Raw genomic sequence first — 23,108 nt, 5'->3', positions numbered from 1 at the left:
AAAGAGTAGAAGACGTTGTTCATGGCAATTAATATGTGTTTTAAGTAAACGTTTCGGATCAAAAATATTTCAGGATTTTTGTCCATGACCTTGAATGAAAGCTAAAACAGTGCATACACACTGATGATACGTTCTTCCAGCTGTGTTCACCAACATCATTACAACTTCTTTAGAAAAGACTCAGCTTCAGGAACTACACTGTGTTTGCCGCGGCCAAGTGATATACAGCTATGTGTTACCAATACAGTTACATAAAATTAATAGAAAATTTGCTCTTTAAAATTTGAAAACAGAATTTAAAGACAGATTAGCCATCTGTGCTTATTGGTATATAATAATTTAACCAGTGGGATTGGATTACCACTTCAGGATTTGGCCCACGTTACAAATATACATCTAACAATAGATGCGGTATGCCATATACACGTAAATAACAAATTTCGACATTGTATCCATAAAAACTGTTGGTATGTTAAACTGTCAGTTCAGTTGCAGGGTAGCCATATGTGTGTTGTGCCAGAGATCTGAGGTTCGATCGTGAGCCTAATGTAAGTTAATGTCTTTCTGCATTTCCGATAAAAGCCGGAAGTGGCTTAATGGTTAGCGTGTCCGGATTGTGAATTAGGATCCAGAGTATGCGTCCCGCTGCCACAGAAACGCGTTTCGCAATTTGGTACCGCCATGAATGCGTTTTACAAGTAACGTCGAAATTCCACTATTCGTCCAGACATAAGTAAGTCAAAAATCGGAGGTATGTGTCTTTCCTCTAATCTATGAGTTCAAAGTTAAGGATGGCTATAAACAGATAGTCACTATGCAGCTGTATGGAAAATTCTAAACAACATATTCTACTAACGATACTGGTAAAGCGCTTTAAAAAAAACTCAGGCACGTGGACGTAAAAAGTGCAGACGGTTTTGATGTACAGTGAAATAGTATATGTACTGTGTGTGAGACATATGTGTGTATTACATATGTATTATGTGTGAGACTATAATCTATGTAAACGAAGAAGCATGCTCAAGGACAAATACCTCTTTGCATGTTTAAGAAAATTACATAATTTTGTTTTGTTTATTGCCTCAGAATAATAAAAAGAAAATACACATCGAAGCAAATTACGACGCTCAATAATTGGTACTATTACCTTGTTTAACTAAACAAACTATAGGTGTTCTACAGGTTTCACCCTTTGTTGAGCAAGAGTGTTTGAGGTAGATATGAAAAACAAAATACTCATGGTTGTTTTCACAGAAAGTGGACAAACCACTTTTATTTACGTCTTCATAAATCTTTCAGCTTTGCTTTGGGTCTCATACGTGTACATTTTCAGTAGATGCGTGACTGAGCTTGACAGAGGTGGGATTAAAAACACAGGTAAGTATTGTATGAGAATCAGCTCACAGGTTACGAATAAGGTTTAGGAAGACGTGATATATAAATATTTTGAAATTAGACGTACTTTGTAAGATAATTTTCTATATACTGATGTAAACCCGAAAAGTACTTGATTTAATTAATAATTTATAGTCGTTGTTAGCTAGTGACAACACTATCCAAACAGTTATGTAGATTCAGGTTTAAACTATCATAGCAATAATTCAAATTCTACAAAATAAGAAGTAAAATCCGATGTTTCAGCGGTGACCAAAAATTCTTAAACATGTCCTGATACTCTTTGATAGATTGTTTAGTCAGAGTATTGATGATGAAACTCTGTAGAATGGACGAAAACTGCCTGTTGTGAAGTCACAAGGAAGATGTTTCGAAAGTATTCTGCCTTTCGTCTTCATGTCCTGATGTTGATTTAATAGAATTCACGAAAATAATAAATTGGTAAACAATACTTCTTAAGCACAACGAAGTGGGTAATTTTGGAGAACATAGTTATTGTACATAGTAGACGCAGCTGATATAGATATTAGTGGGTAATTTTGGAGAACATACTTATTGTACATAGTAGACGCAGCTGATATAGATATTAGTGGGTAATTTTGGAGAACATACTTATTGTACATAGTAGACGCAGCTGATATAGATATTAGTGGGTAATTTTGGAGAACATACTTGTTGTACATAGTAGCTACAGCTGACATAGTTATTAAAAAATATTTAAAACACAAGACAGGTAACAACGTTTCGACTTGCTTAGAACATTATAAGGTTACTCCTGACCTTTAAAGAGTGACCGTAATCAATCTTGTGAACAATAACGGCCATTATTGACCTGATGATATCCTTAGCAGGTCGAAATGTTTTAACTTTGTTTTATGTTTTAAATAAAATATTATGAAACCTATATCTCTATTATATATTTACTTCAAGTGGGTTACTCGACATGATGAATACGTGTTCCATCAAATATAAGCCACTTCGTGCTACTTATAGATCGTTGTTTGTCAATTTGCTAATTAACAAATGTGCTTCAATATTTAGATTTATGGTAATTTCAGGAATTACCAAAAAGAAACTTTAGTTCATTCAAACAAGATAATTAGTTTCTAAGTTCAACTTGTCTCACATCTTCAGCTACGTTATTCTTATTTGAGCTAAATTTCTGTAATTTTGTTATTTTAGTTAACTAATGAGATGAGTAAATGTTAAAACCATTGATTTTAATGTTTAGTTTTTGAGGGGAATTTCCATAGTTAGAATATTGTGAAAGTTGGTTTTATTTTTAAGTTAAGCATTCAGAAAGCCAACCTGTGCTTCTTTATATAGATTCTATTCATTAGATTTGTGTTAGTGGCTACACAATGGGATATGTATATTTAGTTCACCACAGATATCGAAACCTGATATTTAAAGTCATAAGATCGGATAGCAAAAATAACTACCGCTTGAAAATTTTTGTTATCAATCTAAAGTTCTTTATTTTCTCGTAGAAAATCATAGTCAATATTATGGTTTAGTTTTTTTTTTAATTTCGCGCAAAGCTTCACGAGGTCTAACTGCGCTGGCCGTCCCTAATTTAGCAGTGTAAGACTAGAAGGAAGGTAACTAGTCATCACCACCCACCGCTAACTCTTGGGCTACTCTTTTACCAACAAATAGTGGGATTGACCGTCACATTATAATGTTCCCATGGTTTAAAGGGCGAGCATGTTTTGTGTGACGGTGATTCGAGCTCATGACCCTCAGATTACGAGCCGAGTGCCTTAACCCCCTGGCCATACGGGGCCCAATTTTGTCTGACCCACTCAGATATTAAAACCCTGACTTCGAAAAGTTATCTTAAATTTTAGAAAGTAATACATTGTATAATTTCTTTAAAATTGGCAAAGTCCATAAATCTGAAAATCTAGCACTCGGGAAACTTTTCTTAAAATCTGAAATTTGTGAAATATTCCTTTATTCTAAAGTTCTAAAAAATTCAAACTTTTAAACACACAGTACTAAACCCTAATACTTTTCTTAATTATAAACGTTTAAAACTTTGAAAAATGTTCTCATTCTAAATATGTAAATTTGAGGAATTTTGTAAGTCTGTCAAATCTCGGAAGGATTCATAATTATAAGTATCTTGTGATACACATTATACATGTAAACACAGGTATACACGTTAAACTGAACTCCTCCATCTGACATGATCGCATTTCCAGTTGTGGGAATGTGTTATGATGTGGTTATCAGTCCTTCATTTCATTAGTTAAAAGAGCAGCCTAAAAGTTGGCGGTTTGATTAGCTATCTCACCTTTAGTCTGTAACTTCTAAATTAGTGATGGCTAGAGCACATATAGCCCTACGTGTGAAATTCTGCAAACAAATTTGAGCTTCCTATTCACACGTACGTAATGGTATTGAAAAGCAGTGAGCATGCAAGCTACTCCAAGTGATCAGTTTTTCGTTTTTCATGGAATGTGCCAACCGATTTAACATGATGGCAACAGGAATTATTATCCAAGCTGCCAAACACGTTGCAGCACAAAAAATCTTAAGATGTGAACCTTATAATGTGCAATATTTATTGGTACCAGGTGGGTTAAGGTGTTTGACTTGTAATCCGAGTGTCGCGGGTTCCAATCCCCATCACACCAAACATGCTCGCCCTTTCAGCTGTGGGGGCGTTCTAATGTTATGGTCAATCCCACTATCCGTTGGTAAAAGAGTAGTCTAAGGGTTGGCGGTGAGTGGTGATGACTAGCTGCCTTCCCCCTAGTCTTACACTGCAAAATTAGGGACAGCTAGCGCAAATAGTCCTCGTGTAGCTTTGCGCAAAATTCAAAAACAAACAAACTCGGACTGTACGAACACAATATTTGTTTTTCGATATATGTTATTATTGTACAATCTTAAAATACTTGTGCTTTGAACCGAGGAAGAAGTTTAAAAAATCGAAAAGGGAAATGCATGTTCGAACTTTTCTACTCACTACACATTTATCATGAATACTGGTGAACCATTTTAAATATTTCAGCCTCCTCTCTACTTGAAACGTAATGTATTTTTCTTTGTCATTAAAATGTAGCGTAGGTGATTTGGACAACATTAGCTTGTGGCACTGCAAAAATACGATACGTCGATATTGTTGCTAGTTCTCTTAGCTGAGGCTATTGTGAATTCATATTCACTTCTGTGTCAACATCTGTTCACAAATTCAAGTAACGAAAATAATAAAAAAAAACAGTTGTAACGATAATGGCAACTGTGTTGGGTTAAATTTGAATATTTTTTGTTAAAGTAAAATTCGCTTCTCGTCCAGAAATACAATCCAAAGAAAAAAAATCCAAACTATTATTGTGTCATCGAGTGTTGAGAAAATGAATAATGGAAAAGTTTGAGCAATACCCTTTAGCTTACTGAAAGAAACAAAAAAACGACTGAACTCAAGTGTTCTCCAGGTAATATTGTGGACATATTAAATAACTAAGAGTATTTGTTTTCTCATAATTACTGTAAATATGATTACCAAGTTACAAAACAACAACAACAGTAGTTTAGTCATTCTAAGGGCTATTAAAATCCCAAATAACAGTAGCCCGATACTTCTTAGGGCTGTTCAAATCCTAACGAGCAAATAACAGTAGTTTGGTAATTCTAAAGGTTATTCAAATCCCATCTAACAATTAACAGTAGTTTGATAACTGTAAGGATTTTTCAAATCCTAACTAACAAATAACAGTAGTTTGGTAATGCAAAGGGCTATTAAATTAATAAATAACAGTAGTTTGGTAACGCTAAGGGCTGTTTAAATAACAAATAAGAGTAGTTTGGTAACTCCAAAGATTTTTTACATCCCAAACAACGGTAGTTTCGTATCTCTAAGGATTGTTCCCCATCTCTATCAGTGAATTTCAAAGAAATGTCAGTTTGATCCCATGCAGTTTTATCTCATGCTGTTTAATTAACTGAGGTGCATACAAGAGTACAAAAGTAGGTTTATAGACAAACAAATAACTACTTTTATGGAAAATTGTTCGTAATAAGAACAACTAAAGTTCGTTTTTCTAGTTTTAAGAAGTTTAAAAATTGGTTTTCATTATGCAATATTGTTTGATAGATCCTCTAAGTCTGGTCCTTTGTTGAAAGTTTCAGTAGCGTGCCACGAAGAAAACTGCCCTGTGTAAAAGTCATAGGTAAGTATTGTCACGTGTTTCTTTCAGTTGGCTTCAGAGATAGTTCAGATGTGATGGTCTGTAAGTGATATAACGATTAACAGTTACTCAAGGCAAGTTTCCACGAAGAGGCCTTATTTTTATGTTTTACTTCCCAAAAAGTCCACTTCAATCAGTGCAACCTAAATTAAAATTTTTCTTAACCACTATAAATGCAAGTAATTACCAGGTACGTAAGTTTCCGTGTTGGCAACATTTCACGCGTAATTATATTTATAAACAGTTCTTCTGTTAGTGACACTTGTGATTTTTATTATTTTACTTCATTTTGCCATAAATGGTATACGGTGTTGATGACGTCATACAGTTGTTTGACATTAAACATTATTGCACTTAGCAACGAAGACTAAAGATAATTATCAAACAGCAAAAACGTGGATCCTAGAGTTCTACAAATAGGCGGTTACTTCAGTTTCACGATTTGTAACCAACAGACATCAGGGTAGAATATCTCATTTAATATCAGTTCTTTATAAATATAAATATTTCAACATTTCTATATCTTACTTTCTGCAGGCCCGGCATGGCCAAGTGGTTAAGGCACTCGACTTGTAATCTGAGGATCGCGCGTTTGAATCCCCGTCACACCAAACATGCTAGCCCTTTCAGACCTGGGGGTGTTATAATGTGACGGCCACTCCTACTATTCACTGGTGGAAGAGTAGCCTGAGAGTTAGCGGTGGGTGGTGATAACTAGCTGTCTTCCCTCTAGTCTTACACTGCTAAATTAGGGACAGATAGCCCTCGTGTATTTTTGCGCGAAATTCAAACCAAACCAAACCAGTTCCTGCACAGTATAAATGTGTGTTTACAGACTTAGTTGTAATTAAGTCTCAGTTTGTTTGTTTTTATAGAGATTTTATTGCGGTTACATTTATTATAATATTAACTTCAGTTCCGTTATATTTATTTTAAAACATTGTCTTACGACATTCTGGTAGTATCGTAAAATATACGAAGTTTAATTTTTATAATTTGATACACTATAAAATTTTACTGGCTTCTAAAATGTTTGCAATATTTATCGTGAATAACGCAGTAACAAAGCACGAACTATTTTACCAAGTACAAAAGGAATTCGTGATTTAAAATATGTAACAATTCCCAATACGAACTGCTTTGTCGAGGTAGTACAAATCCCGATGTAAGGAGTGAAATGGGTAGAGTTTATTGTTAAAGGTACTTAGATATTCATTTTTATCAAAGGTTTTCAATGCTACAAACAAACAGTGAATAAGAAATACTTTACAACCTGTTCTTCTATGGACTTTTTATACACTGTTAAAGTGGAGCCATTGAAACACTTTAAGAGATTGTACAAGCATGGGCTTTGCATTGATATTATAATACATTTAATCATTCTGAATATGCTTGCATTTGAAAAAAAAAATTCAGAAACTTTAAAATATAAATGTTCTTCAGGTTCCTCTGCTTACATATATATACCAATATACCTTTTTTCAGAAGCGTTCAACACATGTGAGAAGAATGCTAGAATTGTTAAAAAAATCACCTACAAAGTGGTAAAGTGAGAACAATTAGTCATTACATTTAAAAAATAAAAACTAGTCTTTATCTCCTCATAATATTGAGTTCATTAAATTTTGAGTTTAGATATTTCTTGTTTGTTTGTAAATATATAAGAAATTTCCACATGATATTGTAATTCTGCCTTTTTTTAACATAACTACTGTGGTATACACTTCAATACAACACCATTTTACGTGTCCCTAAAATTTTTATGCCCCAGTGAAGTCTATTTTTAATACCGGCTCTATAGCCATGGTTCTTAGTCTAAAACTAAAAGGTTAAATGGAAAATATTCTGTAAAGTCGTGGGCCTTACTTTTATATTATCGTCTTTAAGTCAATAGTTCCAACTTGAATTCAAGGCCAACTTTGTCATTAAATTTAATATCCATGTGTACTGTACTTAAGATTTTTTCATAATAATTATTTTTCCAACGGGAAACATCATGAAACCTTTTATTGTAATGTAACAGCTATGTCATCGTTTTAATAGACCCTGTAAATTTTCACTCACAATATGAATGAAATAAGGTTTGAATAATTTCTTGTTATTGTAGTGGAACGCAGTGTCATTCTTATTGTATCCATAATTTTGAAGCAGGAGCTACAATGTCTGAAATCATGATAACTGTTCAAAATGTGCTCTTCTAGCGTCAAAATGCGTCGCACCTACAGCAACGGTGCACATCTCGTCTACCATGTTACACCCTTCCTGACCAGTTGCATCCTTAAGTGGTTTACCATTGTAGCATGATACTTTAGGTACCATCACAATCAGAATTGGCAGTTACATTCAACGAAAGAGATGACAATTCACAAGAAAAGTAACATGAAATAATTCTGTCTTGTTAGTGTTCTGACAAGACGTGTTTCACTTTGATTACCAGTGTGTGGACGGGCACCTTCTCGTGTGAAAACCTTACTGTTTATCAGAGTGCTTTACTTCAACATGGGAACCACATTGGTTGTGAGTATTGCATGATGCCATATAGAACAGACCGTATAGGTCTGCATCTCGTGTGTTGAATATTATTCAAAAAACATAATTCTAATAAAAAGGTCATTTGTGATATCACACTGTCTTCTTAACATCACGGAGACGTAAAGAACTTTAATTTGACAAGTGTATTAGTTTTAACTCAGGTAAAGGATTATACGTGTTGACGCTTCCAGAAAGAGCGAAAAGCGAGTTATCAGTTAATAAGCTATTGATAGTCCATTTGTCATCGAATTACGGTCTTGTCAATTAGTGCAATGAAAAATCAACACCTTTGGTTATATGTGTTTTCTTAAGTATTTGAATATGAAGCAGCTGGTAAGGGTACAGCTGCAAAATTGACGAGGAGTTTTATGAATTGTCACAACTCCTGACACAAGGCGACATAACATGTACCCATGTGCACTTCTTCTGCTAAAGCATGACAGACCTTAGTCTTAGTGTACAAAGTTAGTTGTAACTGTCTCCTCAAATTGTGTTTATTAACATACACAAGGCAACACTGGAACAAGGCTGACTTTTTTGAAAAGTTTTACTTCATTTGTTTTTTAATGCTGTGTTTAAATAGACATAGAAAGATTGTATCTATAACCAAGTTGTAAATTCGATGATATTCCATCTGTAATACTTATTGTTTGTCTGTTATTGGTTGGTAATGCCTGTATCACCCTGTAGTTACACGTTTTGAAGGAACACCAAATTTCTATAAGAAAGCCAACTTCAATAGATAATAATAACATCATTTACATTATAATTATGTCTAATTTTAATTATTACTTATTGTTAATAATAATTATAAAAGTGGACACCCTGTTCGAAACTATATCGCTTCAGTGAAATTGGATGACACCATTATTTTGATTTCTGAGTTGTCATGCAAAAAAAAAAGCAGAAGACAGAAGAATAAGAAACATTTTTCAGATATTTACAGACATCTATAGAACTTGTAACTCAGTAATTATATAGATATTGTTATAAAAAACCCATTGTATAGTACTATAAAGTGTTCCTGGCCTATTAAGGAGAGCCCGGCATGGCCAGGTGGGTTAATGCGTTCGACTCGTAATCCGAGGGTCGCGGGTTCGAATCCCGATCGCACCAAACATGTTCGCCTTTTCAGCCGTGGGGGGGTTATAAAGTGGCGGTCAATCCCACTATTCGTTGGTAAAAGAGTAGTCCAAGAGTTGGCGATGGGTAGTGATGACTAGCTGCCTTCCCTCTAGTCTTACACTGCTAAATTATTGACGGCTAGCGTAAATAGCCTTCGAGTAGCTTTGCGCGAAATTTCAAAAGTCAAAACAAACTATTAAGGAGATATTTAAAATTCATTTCGATGAACAATCCAAGCCAATCCTCCATAAGCAGTACTGCCTCATGCCGGGTACCACACAAAGAAAACAAAGTTGTGGAAATTGTAACTTTAAAACACATATTAAACATGGAGAATATTAAGAAAATGTTGAAACATTTTGAATCAGAGGAAATATTATTCAGTTTAAAAAGTTTCATTTTTGACGTTAAACATTAAACGAAAAAAATAAGCTGCAAATATATAAGCTGGTGATTTGGATTATTCTACCTTTCCAAAATGACTGCATAATGTCCGAATATGTTTCACAGTGAGGAGGCTACGTCCTTAGAGATGAATCAAGATGGCTGCACCCAGTGGAGAATACAATATTAGGTCAGCTCGGAGATAACGGCACAATGTCATGTGACATTATTTCTTATGTCGCTGCGGTTCAAAAGGCTATGTCGACGTGAAACGGACTTAGTTTGTTAGTCAGCAATCATGTACGTTTTGGCTTTTGAAAAAAATTAAGGCATCTTTTACAGTAAAACATGGAAAAATGTGAATAATATATGAGAACAATCAATATTTAGATCTGTAGAAATCGATCTTAAACATCCTACTCGAAGTGCAATCGCATTTTATTGTACATTTACGTTTTTATTTCTATTTAATTTTATGGTGGTGCACTTGTATGCATTAAACTGAAGGGAGCGTAACATTTTATCCAAATAATACATTCTTACAAAAGTTATGTTTTAGCACATTTTAAAGACTAAAACCGCCAGGTACACTGCTTAAAAATTCATTATTATACAATATACTTCAAGTTACACATATTTCCTTAAGTATTTTAAGACATATCTCGCATTTCAAAGAGACCAGCTGCATGTTATTGTAACGCATTTTAACAGATCTTCTTTATTTTGTCTGTTTCGTGAGCACTACAAGATGATCCGATAAAAGTGGAATGACCATATATCATTTATTCACACGCACACAAGTTTATTTGGGTGATATATAATGTAAGCAGTCTACAATTGTTTGATTTCTCCGGAATATGTCCATATGAAAAAGTATATTGCAACTGTAAGAATTGAAACATACGGCCTAAATTCAAATTAGATTGTCATAGTGAATTAGCAAAAGTTTGTCTATCAGAATTATAAAAACTGAAAACATACGCATATATTTTTATCTAGAAATTTAAGTAAAGACTTCCATCTAGAAAATAACATGAGCATTTGCTTCAGATTTAGTTATGATGCTACTGAAGATAGCGACATGTATTTGTCTCGACTAAATACAGAAGTTCATCATTTATTTATACAATATATTTTTAGTGTAAATATACTAATTTTTATGTCTATTTCAGGTATTCTGTTAAAGATGTTACTGCAAGGGTTACTCGTGCTCCTGGTTACATGTCCTTTCAGTCAGTTGTTTGAGATTCATGTCCCACACCACAAGATTAAAAATCCAATTTTCTTAAATGTGCCTCGAGACACAGAGGTTAAACTTGATAGCCTATCAGTGGCCAACAAGGTCGCCAATGCTAGTAACCACTTCGGTTTGGCCCTCTATAATGCATTATCTCGGTATGGCAATCTGTTTATCTCCCCATTCAGTTTATTAACCGTACTAAGCATGACCTATCTGGGTGCTCAAGGTAACACTGCACAACAAATGAGTTTTGCGCTTGGTTATCGCCACGTGGGATTAGACAGAGCGGGAGTTCTGAATGGGCTGGAACAAGCCACGAGCCTGTTGAACAGTCAAGGAAACGGTTATGATCTTGAGGTAGCTAATGCAGTTCTAGTTCAACGAGATTTCCACATACTGGACAGCTATCGACAAGCACTCACGAGCAACTTGGATGCCAGCCTTCAAGAGGTGGACTTTCAAACCGAAGGACAGAAAGTCGTTGATGAAGTTAATAGTTGGGCATCCCGTCACACCAAAAACAAAATTCAAAACCTGTTGACCAAACCGCTTCCAAGCAACAGTCGCCTAGCATTGCTGAACGCTGTCTATTTCAAAGGGACATGGCAAACAATGTTTGACAAGAAACTGACCAAAACAGGAACTTTCTACAACAATGGTCGAACCCCGACTGAAGTAAATATGATGGAAATAAAATCAAAATTTAAATTTTTCAACGACCCCCGTCTTGATGTATATGCAATAGAGATGCCCTATATAGGTAATCACGTGTCCATGTTGATTCTTCTACCCCATAAAAGGAATGGATTACCTGCCCTCGAAACGGCGCTTTCAGTCCCTTATTTAGAAAATGTATACGCCACCCTTCAGAAGAAGGACGTTTTTGTCAAGATGCCACAATTCGAGCTGGAGGAGAAATACGAAGATGACATGAAGAGAGCACTGCAGGCTATGGGAATGTCGGACGTATTTCACAGTGGAAGAGCTAATCTTGCCGGAATAACTGGGCATCCAGATCTTTACTTGAACAAAGTTGTTCATAAGACATATGTGAAGGTCAATGAGGAAGGAAGTGAGGCCGCTGCAGTGAGCGTGGCGGTGGGTGTAGTGAGAATCGGAGGCAGCATTGCCCCACAGTTTGTTGTAGATCACCCCTTCATAGTTGTAATCCGAAATTCTCGCACTGGGTTAATTCTCTTCTTAGGTCGCGTTGCTGAGCTATGATAAAAAACGTGAACTACTATTCAAACAAAGTTGTTTGGGTTAGGGTTATATTCGTATAATTTTATTAAGCTACGTGTCTTTATTTTTAATTTTTAGTTTTAAGTAATGAACCTTTCTTTAATAGAGTATGTAGTGTATTATCTATATACTTCAAAGTTGTTCTGAATTTTTAGAGCATTATATATATATATATATAGATAGATACAAGACTTTCCTTTGTAATACCAGTAGCTTTATCAAACATTTGTAATAAATAAAGTTACCATTTGGTTGCAAAATTGTGCCAAGAGTATCTTATTTTTTAAAAAAATCAAGTAAAATAACTTATTAATATAATTTACAAGCATTTAAATGAAATAAATATATCTCGGCCTAGAAACTCTAATATTTGATATTCTACATATATGACTGACAGTTTATAGTTTGACCCAATACTGAACTAATGTACTGTTTCTTATATTCCATTACCACAAATTGAAATTTAAAAAATATACTTTAGGCTAAACAGTTTCTTGGGTTAACCTTAAGTGATATAAGGCCTCTAATAGCGCAGCTGTATGCTTGAGGACTTCCAATGCTAAAATTTTTTTTTCGACAACCATGGTGGAGAGAGCACAGGTAGTCCAATGTGTAGGTTTGTGTTTAACTACAAACAAGTGATATACATATATGCACTTTAAAGATGGCGGTTCTATTTTGAATACAGCTTGTATTAGGCCTATTCACACAGATGAACACGGACGCAGGATTAGGCTTTTCTATTTGAAACATTTTTATATATTTTGAAAATTAATTTTTATAAATTTCTTTGAAAAATAAGTACAATGTTACACTTTCTGGAACAGGAATATTTAGCATTCTCACCTCCCTCTTGGCAAGAGAGTTTTGTTTTTGAATTTCGCGCAAAGCTACTCGAGGGCTATTTGCGCTAGCCGTCCCTCATTTAGCAGTGTAAGACTAGAGAGAAGGCAGCTAGTCATCACCACCCACCTCCAACTCTTGGGCTACTCTTTTACCAACGAATAGTAGGATTGACCGTCACATTATAACGCCCTCACGGCTGGGAGGGCGAGCATGTTTGGTGCGACCGGGATTCGAACCCGCGACCCTCGGATTACCACAATTCTGCCACAATTATAGTCTTATTTATATATATATTTCAAATGTTACTTTCATAGTAGCTGTAACATTAAGGTAGCGACATGCTCATTCTTAATTAATTAAACTTCATTGGTTTGGTTTGAATTTCGCGCAAAGCTATACGAGGGCTGTCTGTACTAACCGTCCCTAATTTAGTACTGTAAGACTAGAGCGAAGGCAGCTAGTCATCATCACCCACCGTCAATTCTTGGGCTACCTTTGTACCAACGAATAGTGCGATTGATTGGAACATTATAACGCCCCCACGGCTGAAAGGACGAACATGTTTGGTGTGACGTCATTAGTGAAGAGAAAGAGGATTGATTTATTCCATGGTGAAACGTTAAAACAGTTAATAATTAAAAGGATATGGGAAGAGTTATTATGTGAAGGGTAATCGCGCTATTTTTTGGTAAAAAAGTATTTCAAAAATTGGCCATGAGTGATGCTTATTAATCACCTTCTCTGGTCTATTACTTTAAAATTAGCGATGGTTAACGCAAATGGATCTTGAGTGGCGTTACGTGAAATTCAAAAACAAACAAACTGAACATAGAAACGTTTAAGTAGAAAAAAATGAGCAGCAGGAAACTTAAAAAATCGTAACGCGTGTGTTTTACAACTGAAAGTTACTTTATCATAACGCGTGTATTTTACAACTGAAAGTTACTTTATCATAACTCCTGTGTTTTACAACTAATAGTTACTTTGTCATAACGCCTGTATTTTACAACTGAAAGTTACTTTATCAGCCATACGCAGTTGGTTGGCATAATTTATAATACAATTTATAATTTATGAATTTCAGTGATCGCGACATAAATGAATCATTGAAATTAAAGTTAATAATATACATTCTTAAATATATAAATAATGGGTCCAACGTATTTTACTATCACAAACTACGTTAGACTCATCGAAACCTCTGTTACTGATTAAACACCTCCATTATTCCAAGTTACTTCTATAGCTTCCCCAAGAAGGTGGGTGGTATGTTCCCGGAAATAAACTCTGTTACAATCCTCGCCCTTGGAACCACGTTTGGTTCTAGTAGCTTGTGAATGAGAGGGCGAATAAAGTTTGAAATATAGCGCCCCTGGGATGCAGAAGAGAGGCAGTGAAACAAAATATTATGCAATATTATGATTTTATATTGTAAATATAAATTGTAATTGTAAATGTTCTCCAAGACTCCCACCTTGTATGAGTCATCTTCTGGGTCCGTCGTAGTCCCCCTTGGTTGAAGGGATATCCAGTATAGATAAGACTACCCCAAATCTGCCTGACAAGTTTGATCCTAACTTGTGGTGATGACTAACTGCCTTTCCTCTAGTCTTATACTATTGAATTAAGGACGGCATGCTAGGGAAGGTAGATAGTTATCATCACCCATCACCAACTCTTGGGCTACTCTCTTACCAACGAATAGTGGGATTGACCGTAACTTTATAAGGCCCTCACTGCTGAAAGGGCGAGCATGTGTGGTGCGACCGGGATTCGAACCCGCGACCCTCGGATTATGAGTCGAACGCCTTAACACGCTTGGCCATGCCGGGCCCCAAAATAATTCTCATTATTACTCATCTATGCCATTACAAAAGTTTACGAAGTTCCTCCAAGATTTATAGTGATAACAGATAACTACTTAAAAGTAGAAACTTCTCAGAATCTTACTTAATAATATAATAAAGATTTATTGTCATTTATATTCAAAAAATGATTTCGAGAAAACGCATAATACTCATTGAAATAACAAATATAATAATACATACAACATCGACTCAATTAATATACTCTGTGCAATAGAATGTTCAGTACTCCTATTCCTTTTAATAATATTTAGACTGACAAACTCTTAGTGCGCTCGACTCGTAATTCGAGAGTCGTTGGTTCGAATCTCCCCATCACACCAAACATACTGGCCCTTTCTGCCGTGAGGGCATTATAATGTGCCTATTCGTTGATAATGGTTTAGCCCAAAAATTGGCGGTGGGTGGTGGTGACTAACTGCCTTCCCTCTTGTCTTACACAGCTGAATTAGGGGCGGCTAGCGCAGAGAGCCCTTGTGTAGCTTTGCGCGTAATTCTAAAATATAAAAAACGAACTAACGATCTATAATTACTTAATTATACTTTTTAAAATTATAAAACAAATACCCAGATAATGGTTTATAGTAGATACGATGATAAAAAACACAATTAGGTACCAGTAAAATCTTATTTTAATCGCACTTTAAAAAATATTTAAGTTTGAAAAATAAAATGTTATTACAGACGATAATTCTTTTTACAAGTGCTATTTACATCGTTCGTATAATAATGTATGTCTCCTGAGATTAATTTAATGACAAAACTAGGATTATGTGAATTAGAACAATGATTATGCATTTTCAGTTGACAATAACCTCTTAGTCTATTCAATATTAAAATTTAGCCACATTGACTAGAAACTACAGAAAAAAATATCTTTTCAAAGCGTAGTAATTCGCGATTTCGGTGTGAATGGAGGAGATTACGGATACGCTGTTCCGGAATAATTCGATCTTAAATTAATGTACAGTTATGTTTTTTGCTTACAATTGTACAGTAGGTTTGCTACGTTTCCACAAGGGAAAATTTACAATTGATTGCAGAGAAATATGTAATATTTGGTTATACGTTAAACGACAAATAAATAAATAAATGTTAAAATGGATCTAAAGATACTTTTTTTTTTCAAAATTTCATAAAAGTTTGTTTCTGTTTTTGAATTTTCGCGCAAAACTACACGAGGGCTATTTACGCTAGCCGTCCCTAATTTAGCAGTGTAAGACTCGTGGGAAGGCAGGTAGTCATCACTACCCACCGCCAACTCTTGGACTACTCTTTTACCAACCACTAGTAGGATTGACCGTCACATTATGACGCCCCCACACGGATAAAAGAATGCACATGATTACGAGTCAAACGCCTTAACCCATCTGGCCCTACATAAACGTAATCCACTTTTTAAAAAATTACATCTTTAAGAGGTTGTTTGTTATAGTAGAAAAAATCACATTGATCTATCTCCTGTGTCCACATCAGGGAACCCACTTCCTTATTTTAGCATTGAAAGTCCGTAAATTTACCGCTGTTCTTCAGGGAGACATCTTTTAAGAGAATAACCTTTTTGTTAATACAGTGCCAGTTATGAGTGCTTTATCCAATTTACCACGTTTAAATTATTCTTCATGTTAAAGGTGTGTGTGTTAAAGGTTAAAATATCTTTCGAACATCATTTTATTTTGACACTAAAAGGTTGTTATAAAAATTGAAATCAACTTTTCGCAGTTTAACCACTTTTAATAGCACATTAGAATGGTTAATTATAAGCGATATGTTTACTATTGATATTAAATTAGATGTATTAGTAGTTTAGAAATAGATAAAACATTCAGAATGCATGAAACTTAGTTGAACAGTTGCAACTGGCTGTAGTAGAAACACAAATGTACAGAAGAAGATTTCGAAAGGCGGAAGACTTTTGAAATATCATCTTCTACACTTGTATTTTTACAATAGGCAGTTGGCGTCCATTCAATTAAGTTTCATCGTGAATAATTTGCGCGAACAATTTTTCAAATGGTCTTAAAGATGGTCTTTAACACAGAATACTTTGGCATTAAATATGATGTGTTTGACCTTTAAAACCAGGGTAGCGGGACCACTTTGGCATTTAACCATAAGAAAGCTGCACAGCTGTGTTTTAAGGTAGAATTAAAACAGGTTTTTAAAAGTAAAAATTTCACCTATGATAGCTTAGTAGGCTTAGACAAGCTTAGAAAGCGCCCTCTGTTGGGCCATATAGGTCTTAGTTGCTCACACATAACGTAATTTCAAGTTGCAGTCGAACTGAGTGACACCACAGGGAATTAGAATAGGTCTGATACGCTCAAAGAACATTCTCTCAGAAAGACATCGTGATTCCAGTTATAACTAATGATCAAATATATGTTAAATGATTCTTTCTTCCTCAGTCTTTCTACATACATCTAAGTAAACAGTCCTATTATGGTTTTAATAAAATAACCTGGGAACGCCCTTTGGTATAATTATACATATTTTGATGTATTTAACGTCATACGGCCTGTGATACACTCACACATCCTTTGTTGTATTTAACATCAAACGGCCTGTGATGCAATCCCACATCGTTTGATGTATTTAACGACGGAGATCGGACGAAACCTCTATTTTCATAATGGAAGTAATTATTCTTATGGCTTGGTTTGTTTTGAATTTCACGCAAAGCTACTCGAGGGCTATCTGCGCTATCCTTCCCTAATTTTGTAGTGTATGACTAGAGGGAAGGCAGCTAATCATCACCACCCACCGCCAACTCTTGAGCTACTCTTTTTTCAACAAATAGTGGGATTGACCGTCACATTGTAACACCCCATGGTTAAAAGGGCGAGCATGTTTGGTGTGACGGTGATTCGAACCCGCGATCCTCGGATTACGAGTCGAGTTCCTGTATACTTGTGATATTTACTTTTTCTAAATAATCTATATTCTTTTGATGAAGCATTTGTTGTTGTTTTTTTGGCTTGAAAAAGTCGCATGTCCACAGTAGACCACAGTAGCATTAGCGTGCTTTGCATACTGATTGCGCTTCGCACGATATGTGTTGGCTTTTAATCCGTTATTCTATTATCGATCGATTACTAAGTATGCTGGTAAGCGAAATACAAGAGAAAACTTAATAATAAGCAATTGTTAAATTTTATTTGTGAGTTAAACCCATTAACGAACCTAACCTGTAAAATGCAGTCGAAGAAACAAGTCACTTTCGCTTCCATTAAGTGGACTGGGTTTGATTTATTTTTGCCAAAGAATCGGAAAGACCCACCAACAATCTAAATATTTACAACACCTGTGTTAGAAATGAAATCGTTTTAGGTAAATCAAGTAGAATCTAGAATAAATTTCAAGATGGCGAGAAATGCTCGAAGTGTGATCAAAAATTTGTTGGAGATGATAAAACAGTCAAATGAAGAACAAGCAGAAAGAGCGAGAAATTTAATAAAAAAATCGAAACAAGATGAAGTAAGAAACAGAAAATTATAAAAAATGATCAGGATATAAAGAGACAGAATTTTAAAAGAGAAGTTAAATGAAGAGATGGAAGACTTAAAGAATGAAATAAATTTCATTGAAGAATAATTGGAGAAACTAAAGATGTACAGAGGGCTTACAACAAGGAGAAGAATGGAGTAGAACAAAATATATCAACAACGTCTAACGAAGTGCAAAGGTGCGTTTATAACATGTAGAAAAATTATGATAACAAGCCTGAAGAATTACACAAAAAAATCAATGAGCTAGGAAAGAACATAGATGAAAGAATATAACGTGTGGAAATGTTATGTAATTAGAGCACTTCCTCTCTTTCTGCACTGGACCATTTCTGACTGTAAGACATTCCTGGACCACTCCAGCTATATCATTACCTCATCAGGTTACAGTATTTTACAGGCCAGATCAACAACATTGCACAATCGAGAAACCGATAGACTATGGTGAAAACGTATCATAGGAGGCACATCAGTCTCAGTTCTTCAAAGTGTAACAAGCTATTCGTTTTTAACAACGTTAAATGCTCTTCCAACTGAGAGTTGGAACATCTATCAATCTTGGTGACTGTTTTATCAAACACAATTAATCAATAATATTGTGTTTGTGTTTTCTTATTGCAAAGCCACATCGGGCTATTTGCTAAGCCCACCGAGGAGAATCGAACCCCTGGCTTTAACGTTGTAAATCCGTAGACATACCGCTATACTAGCGGAGGGCAATTAATAATATAGTGAATGTAATGTTTATATATGAACTAAAGTATGATCCGTCAGAAATGACAGGACAATAAATAATGCGAAATGAAACTTGACCAATAAAAAGGCAAAAAAGTGTAGTCAAAGCAGTCAAACGTCGGTAAATTCCTTTGTGTTCCAATCAAAATTAAGATCATTCATAAAATGAATTCGTGACATACTCATAGAATGATTGTTGGTAAAAATCGATTAAATTACCAACTTCTAATGTATATAAAAGCCAGTACGTTTTGTTAACACTACATTCCAACAATAGCTTTTATGTTATGTTGCTTAGTAAGAAAAGTATAACTTAATGTCTTTATTAGTCTGCACAGTTAAAGTATAAAACGAAATCTACAGGCAACAGAACTGGAAAAAAATGTTGATTTGACAACTTAGAGTATCCGTTCATTAAAGAGGTTTGTCTTTTATTAAAAACATTAGTAATATAACAAAAAATAACTCAATGTAGAAACAATTTAACTTTAAAACTGAATATACATTTTTAATTTCATGGTAAATTTTACGCTTTGCTCTAGGCTCGGTGATCCTAAAGTTCGTCTTTTACTTTAGGCTTATTGCATCAACACTCTATACACTTATAAGGTTTCACGAATCCCCCCTCACACCTCCTATCATGTCACTAAAATTGTAATAGATAGAGAGTAATCTAACTATTCTACCTGGGTAAATGAATTTTGGCTTTTATAACTCTCCCTATTTTGAGAAGTCAAGAAAAATCAAGCATAACGTGCCACGACATACACTGACTTTTATATAGGTTAGATATTTATTTTTGTTAAATTTGAAAAATGGATTTATTACTAATTTATGTAACTTCAAGTTTAGTGTATTGTTTTATTTGTTATTTACATTCTTCAAGAGACTCCACAATACAGTCAAAGGATATCATACACTATATTTCAATATAGTGACGCGCTCCAGTGACACAGCGGAATGTCTCCAGATGTACAACACCAGAAACCGTGGTTGACAGAGCACAGATAACTCTTTGTGTAGCTTTGTACTCAACCAACAAACAACTAACTTAGACAGTTTTAACACCTGTAGAAGACGTTTGACACAAGTAATGATAATCTGTGACTTTATAAGTTTTTGAGCCCTAGAATTCACGTGGCGTTACGAAGACATATCTCGAATTTTTTAACATTTTTGGGAGGGTTTAGATATTAACATGTACACGTACCGCGCTTGTTGAATGGTTAGTTAGTGAGTTAGTCAGTGAAACAATTAGCCGTCTAGTGAAACTGTTTTTGTGTAATTGATCTGTTACTGAGTGTGTTAATCAATCAGTTTTGAATTATGTTATAGAGGAAATTTAATAACCACGTGATTGTTAAGTTTTATTTGTGAATTAGTCCTATGAATTAACGTGCCCTGTAGAACGTATTCAAAGACTTTGTTTCTACCGAATAATGAGAAAGAAACCGTCAACAACGCTGTCACTTTTTGTTAATAAATGGATAAACAATAACCTATCGTATTTTTAGCCATTTGTCACATAGGCTGTGTTTGAACCATAAAGGTCTCTGACCTGGTTGTTCAAAATGTGCTTAAGATGTCATTCACATGAATAAACAACTCAACTTTATGGCGGAACTGCACACTGATGTAACGTTAGTAATTTTCCACTTCATTATGCTTAATTTGTGAGCTCCATGTTAGTAACTTCAAAAAATTGATAAATTTCTAATACAGTTCTGAAAAGCAAGGAAACTTTCATTTTAAAATATGCCCTTCGTGTTAATTTAATTGGTGAACTGAAATATATATGATAATTCACATATAATATATGTTGTGCTAAGTTAGTCTATTGTGTCGTTCACTGCACAAAGACACACCATAAAGTTTTGCCATAGGTTTATTTGATTAAAACTTATTTATTTTAAATAGAATAAGTGACAAAAGCTTTGTTACTTTGTTTGACAAAACAAGGTATAAGAGGACATTCGTTTTAGTTGAAAACTGATATTGAAAGAGTTACTGTCTAAAATTATTTGTTTTAGGGACTGTTACCGTATGTTATAGCTTAAATCCCAGATTAGCCACGATCTAGAATACCATTTTAGTTATATGGAAAAACAAAATCACCTACAAAGTTATTAATAAACTACTCTAGTGTTTTATTCACGTACTCTTGACTGAAACCTGTTGGTCAATAAACTTTATTTTGTGTGTAGTTTCTATCCATTATACAAGTTCATTACATTCATTTGGAATGTGATTCTTAATGCTGGAGTAGTTAGGGCACTTGACATGAAATTTGAGGATCGCCGGTTGGAACCGAGTACCTGAACGTGCTCGCTCTTTCAGTCGTTATGATGTGACGGCCAATCCCACTTTTTGTTGGTAAAGCGTAGCCACGAATAAGCGGTGGGTGATAGCCGTCCCACCTCTATCTAGTCTATCATTTCGAACTTAGGGGCGACTAACGCAGATAACTCTCGATTATCTTTACATAAAATACAAAACAAAAAATAATTTAACGAAAAAACAACTATTATTTCAAATTTGCAATTTCTTATATGCAAGTTTGAAACTACATGATAATGGGTCCAATATAACTTGAAAAATATAGGGCTATTATATTCATATAAAACATCAAATATTGAATAATGACATTTCATCTTCCAGCCTGAAAAAAAAAACTGATGCAATCTGCATTCATGGTTAAAGACACGTTTTAATTTAATTTAATATTACAGGTTATGTAACTGATTTCTAATTAAAACTGCCCGTTTTTCTGTATATGGTAATTTCTCTTTTTATTATCATGGCTGTATAGCAATGGATCTTTGAACACATAAGAACACAAGTAAGTATTATTGCTTTAACATAGTTCTGAAAGTAAACCTGTAACGATTAGTAAGTAACAGTGAATTTCAGGTCTTAAAAGTTAAAGTAATAATAACAAAGCTGGAAAAAATACTTTAGTCATTTTAAATGAAACTGACTGTGCTACTAACACGTACTAAACAGTTTCAATTAAAAACACAAAAAGTAATACAAAAATAGTCTTAAAATTAAAAGAAAAACATAGTTTACTTCCAGAAGATAAATAACATAAAATAAGGACCATCAGATTCTCATTCTAGTTTTATTTATGGAGATTCTACGCTTTTTTGAGGGTAATTATCCAGTTAGATCGATAGTGTCTAATATAACCATAAACCTGCTAGTTTTTAGTTAAATTTTAGAGCCGTTAAACGTAAAAGACTATACCATCAAATAGATTTTATTTTTCTCAAGACGTACACGAACTGAATGCACCACATTTTAGATCAAAACGAATTAATATTTCCCATGTACGTGGTTTGGCATGGCCAGGTGGGTTAAAGCGTCCGACTCGTAATCTGAGGGTCGCGGGTTCGCATCCCGGTCGCACCAAACATGTTCGCGTTTTCAGCCGTAGGGGGTATTATAATGTGACGTTCATTCTTACTTTTCGTTTGTAAAAGAGTATCCCAAGAGTTGGCGGTGAGTGGTGATGATTAGCTGCCTTCCTCTACTAAAATAGGGAAGGCTAGCGCAGTTAGCCTTCGTCTAGCTTTGCGCGAAATGCAAAAAAAAAAAAAACCCTATATACGTGTTTCAAAAGCTCGCCAACTTTGATTACGAAGTTTCTCATCATCACTTTGACAAGGATTTGAATTATGAATCAGGTGTAGCTCTGGGATCGAGATTAGTTCCCACCAACAACAGTTTTCATGAATGTCCGTCTTCGTGTCAATAAACATGATAATAGTTATGTGGATGATACTTTCATCGGTCCCCCACTAGTATAAAGGGAAGTCTGCAACTGGGGCTCAGCAGATAGCCTGATGTGGCTTTGGTATAAGAAAAACACACACTTTCACTGTTTTTAAAAATGTTGGACTATTTCACAGTTGGTCTTAGCAAATTTATTAATTTATTTCCGAAAAGTTTCTTTATAACAAAAATGGTAGTTATATTTAAATGTGAATCTCTTCGTAACTAAACTACAACTTATATCTAATTCTTCGAAAAATTTTGG

The 23,108-nt window shown here is 34.7% G+C and overlaps 1 protein-coding gene across 12 annotated transcripts in view; it reads left to right on the top strand.

Moving 5' to 3' along the window:
• The first annotated feature begins 1,200 nt into the window (after positions 1–1,200).
• Positions 1,201–23,108, top strand: part of LOC143223399 (intracellular coagulation inhibitor 1-like) — a 51,919-nt gene continuing 30,011 nt past the window's right edge. For 8 of the 12 annotated variants that reach the window (XR_013012900.1, XR_013012899.1, XR_013012897.1 and 5 more), the window contains exons 1-2: positions 1,232–1,377; positions 5,501–5,576. Coding sequence is in view for 3 of the 12 variants with exons in the window: in XM_076451339.1 (XP_076307454.1) it covers positions 1,221–1,377; positions 10,808–12,099 (1,449 nt within the window). In the remaining 9 variants the exon portion in view is untranslated. The other 4 variants (XR_013012895.1, XM_076451340.1, XM_076451339.1 and 1 more) reach the window with 4 other exon arrangements.

The sequence above is a fragment of the Tachypleus tridentatus genome, chromosome 8, assembly GCF_004210375.1.
Source record: "Tachypleus tridentatus isolate NWPU-2018 chromosome 8, ASM421037v1, whole genome shotgun sequence".
Classification (NCBI taxonomy): Eukaryota; Metazoa; Arthropoda; class Merostomata; order Xiphosura; family Limulidae; genus Tachypleus; species Tachypleus tridentatus.
The sequence above is the reverse complement of the archived record's forward strand: the minus strand, read 5'-3'. Positions and strand labels throughout refer to the sequence as shown.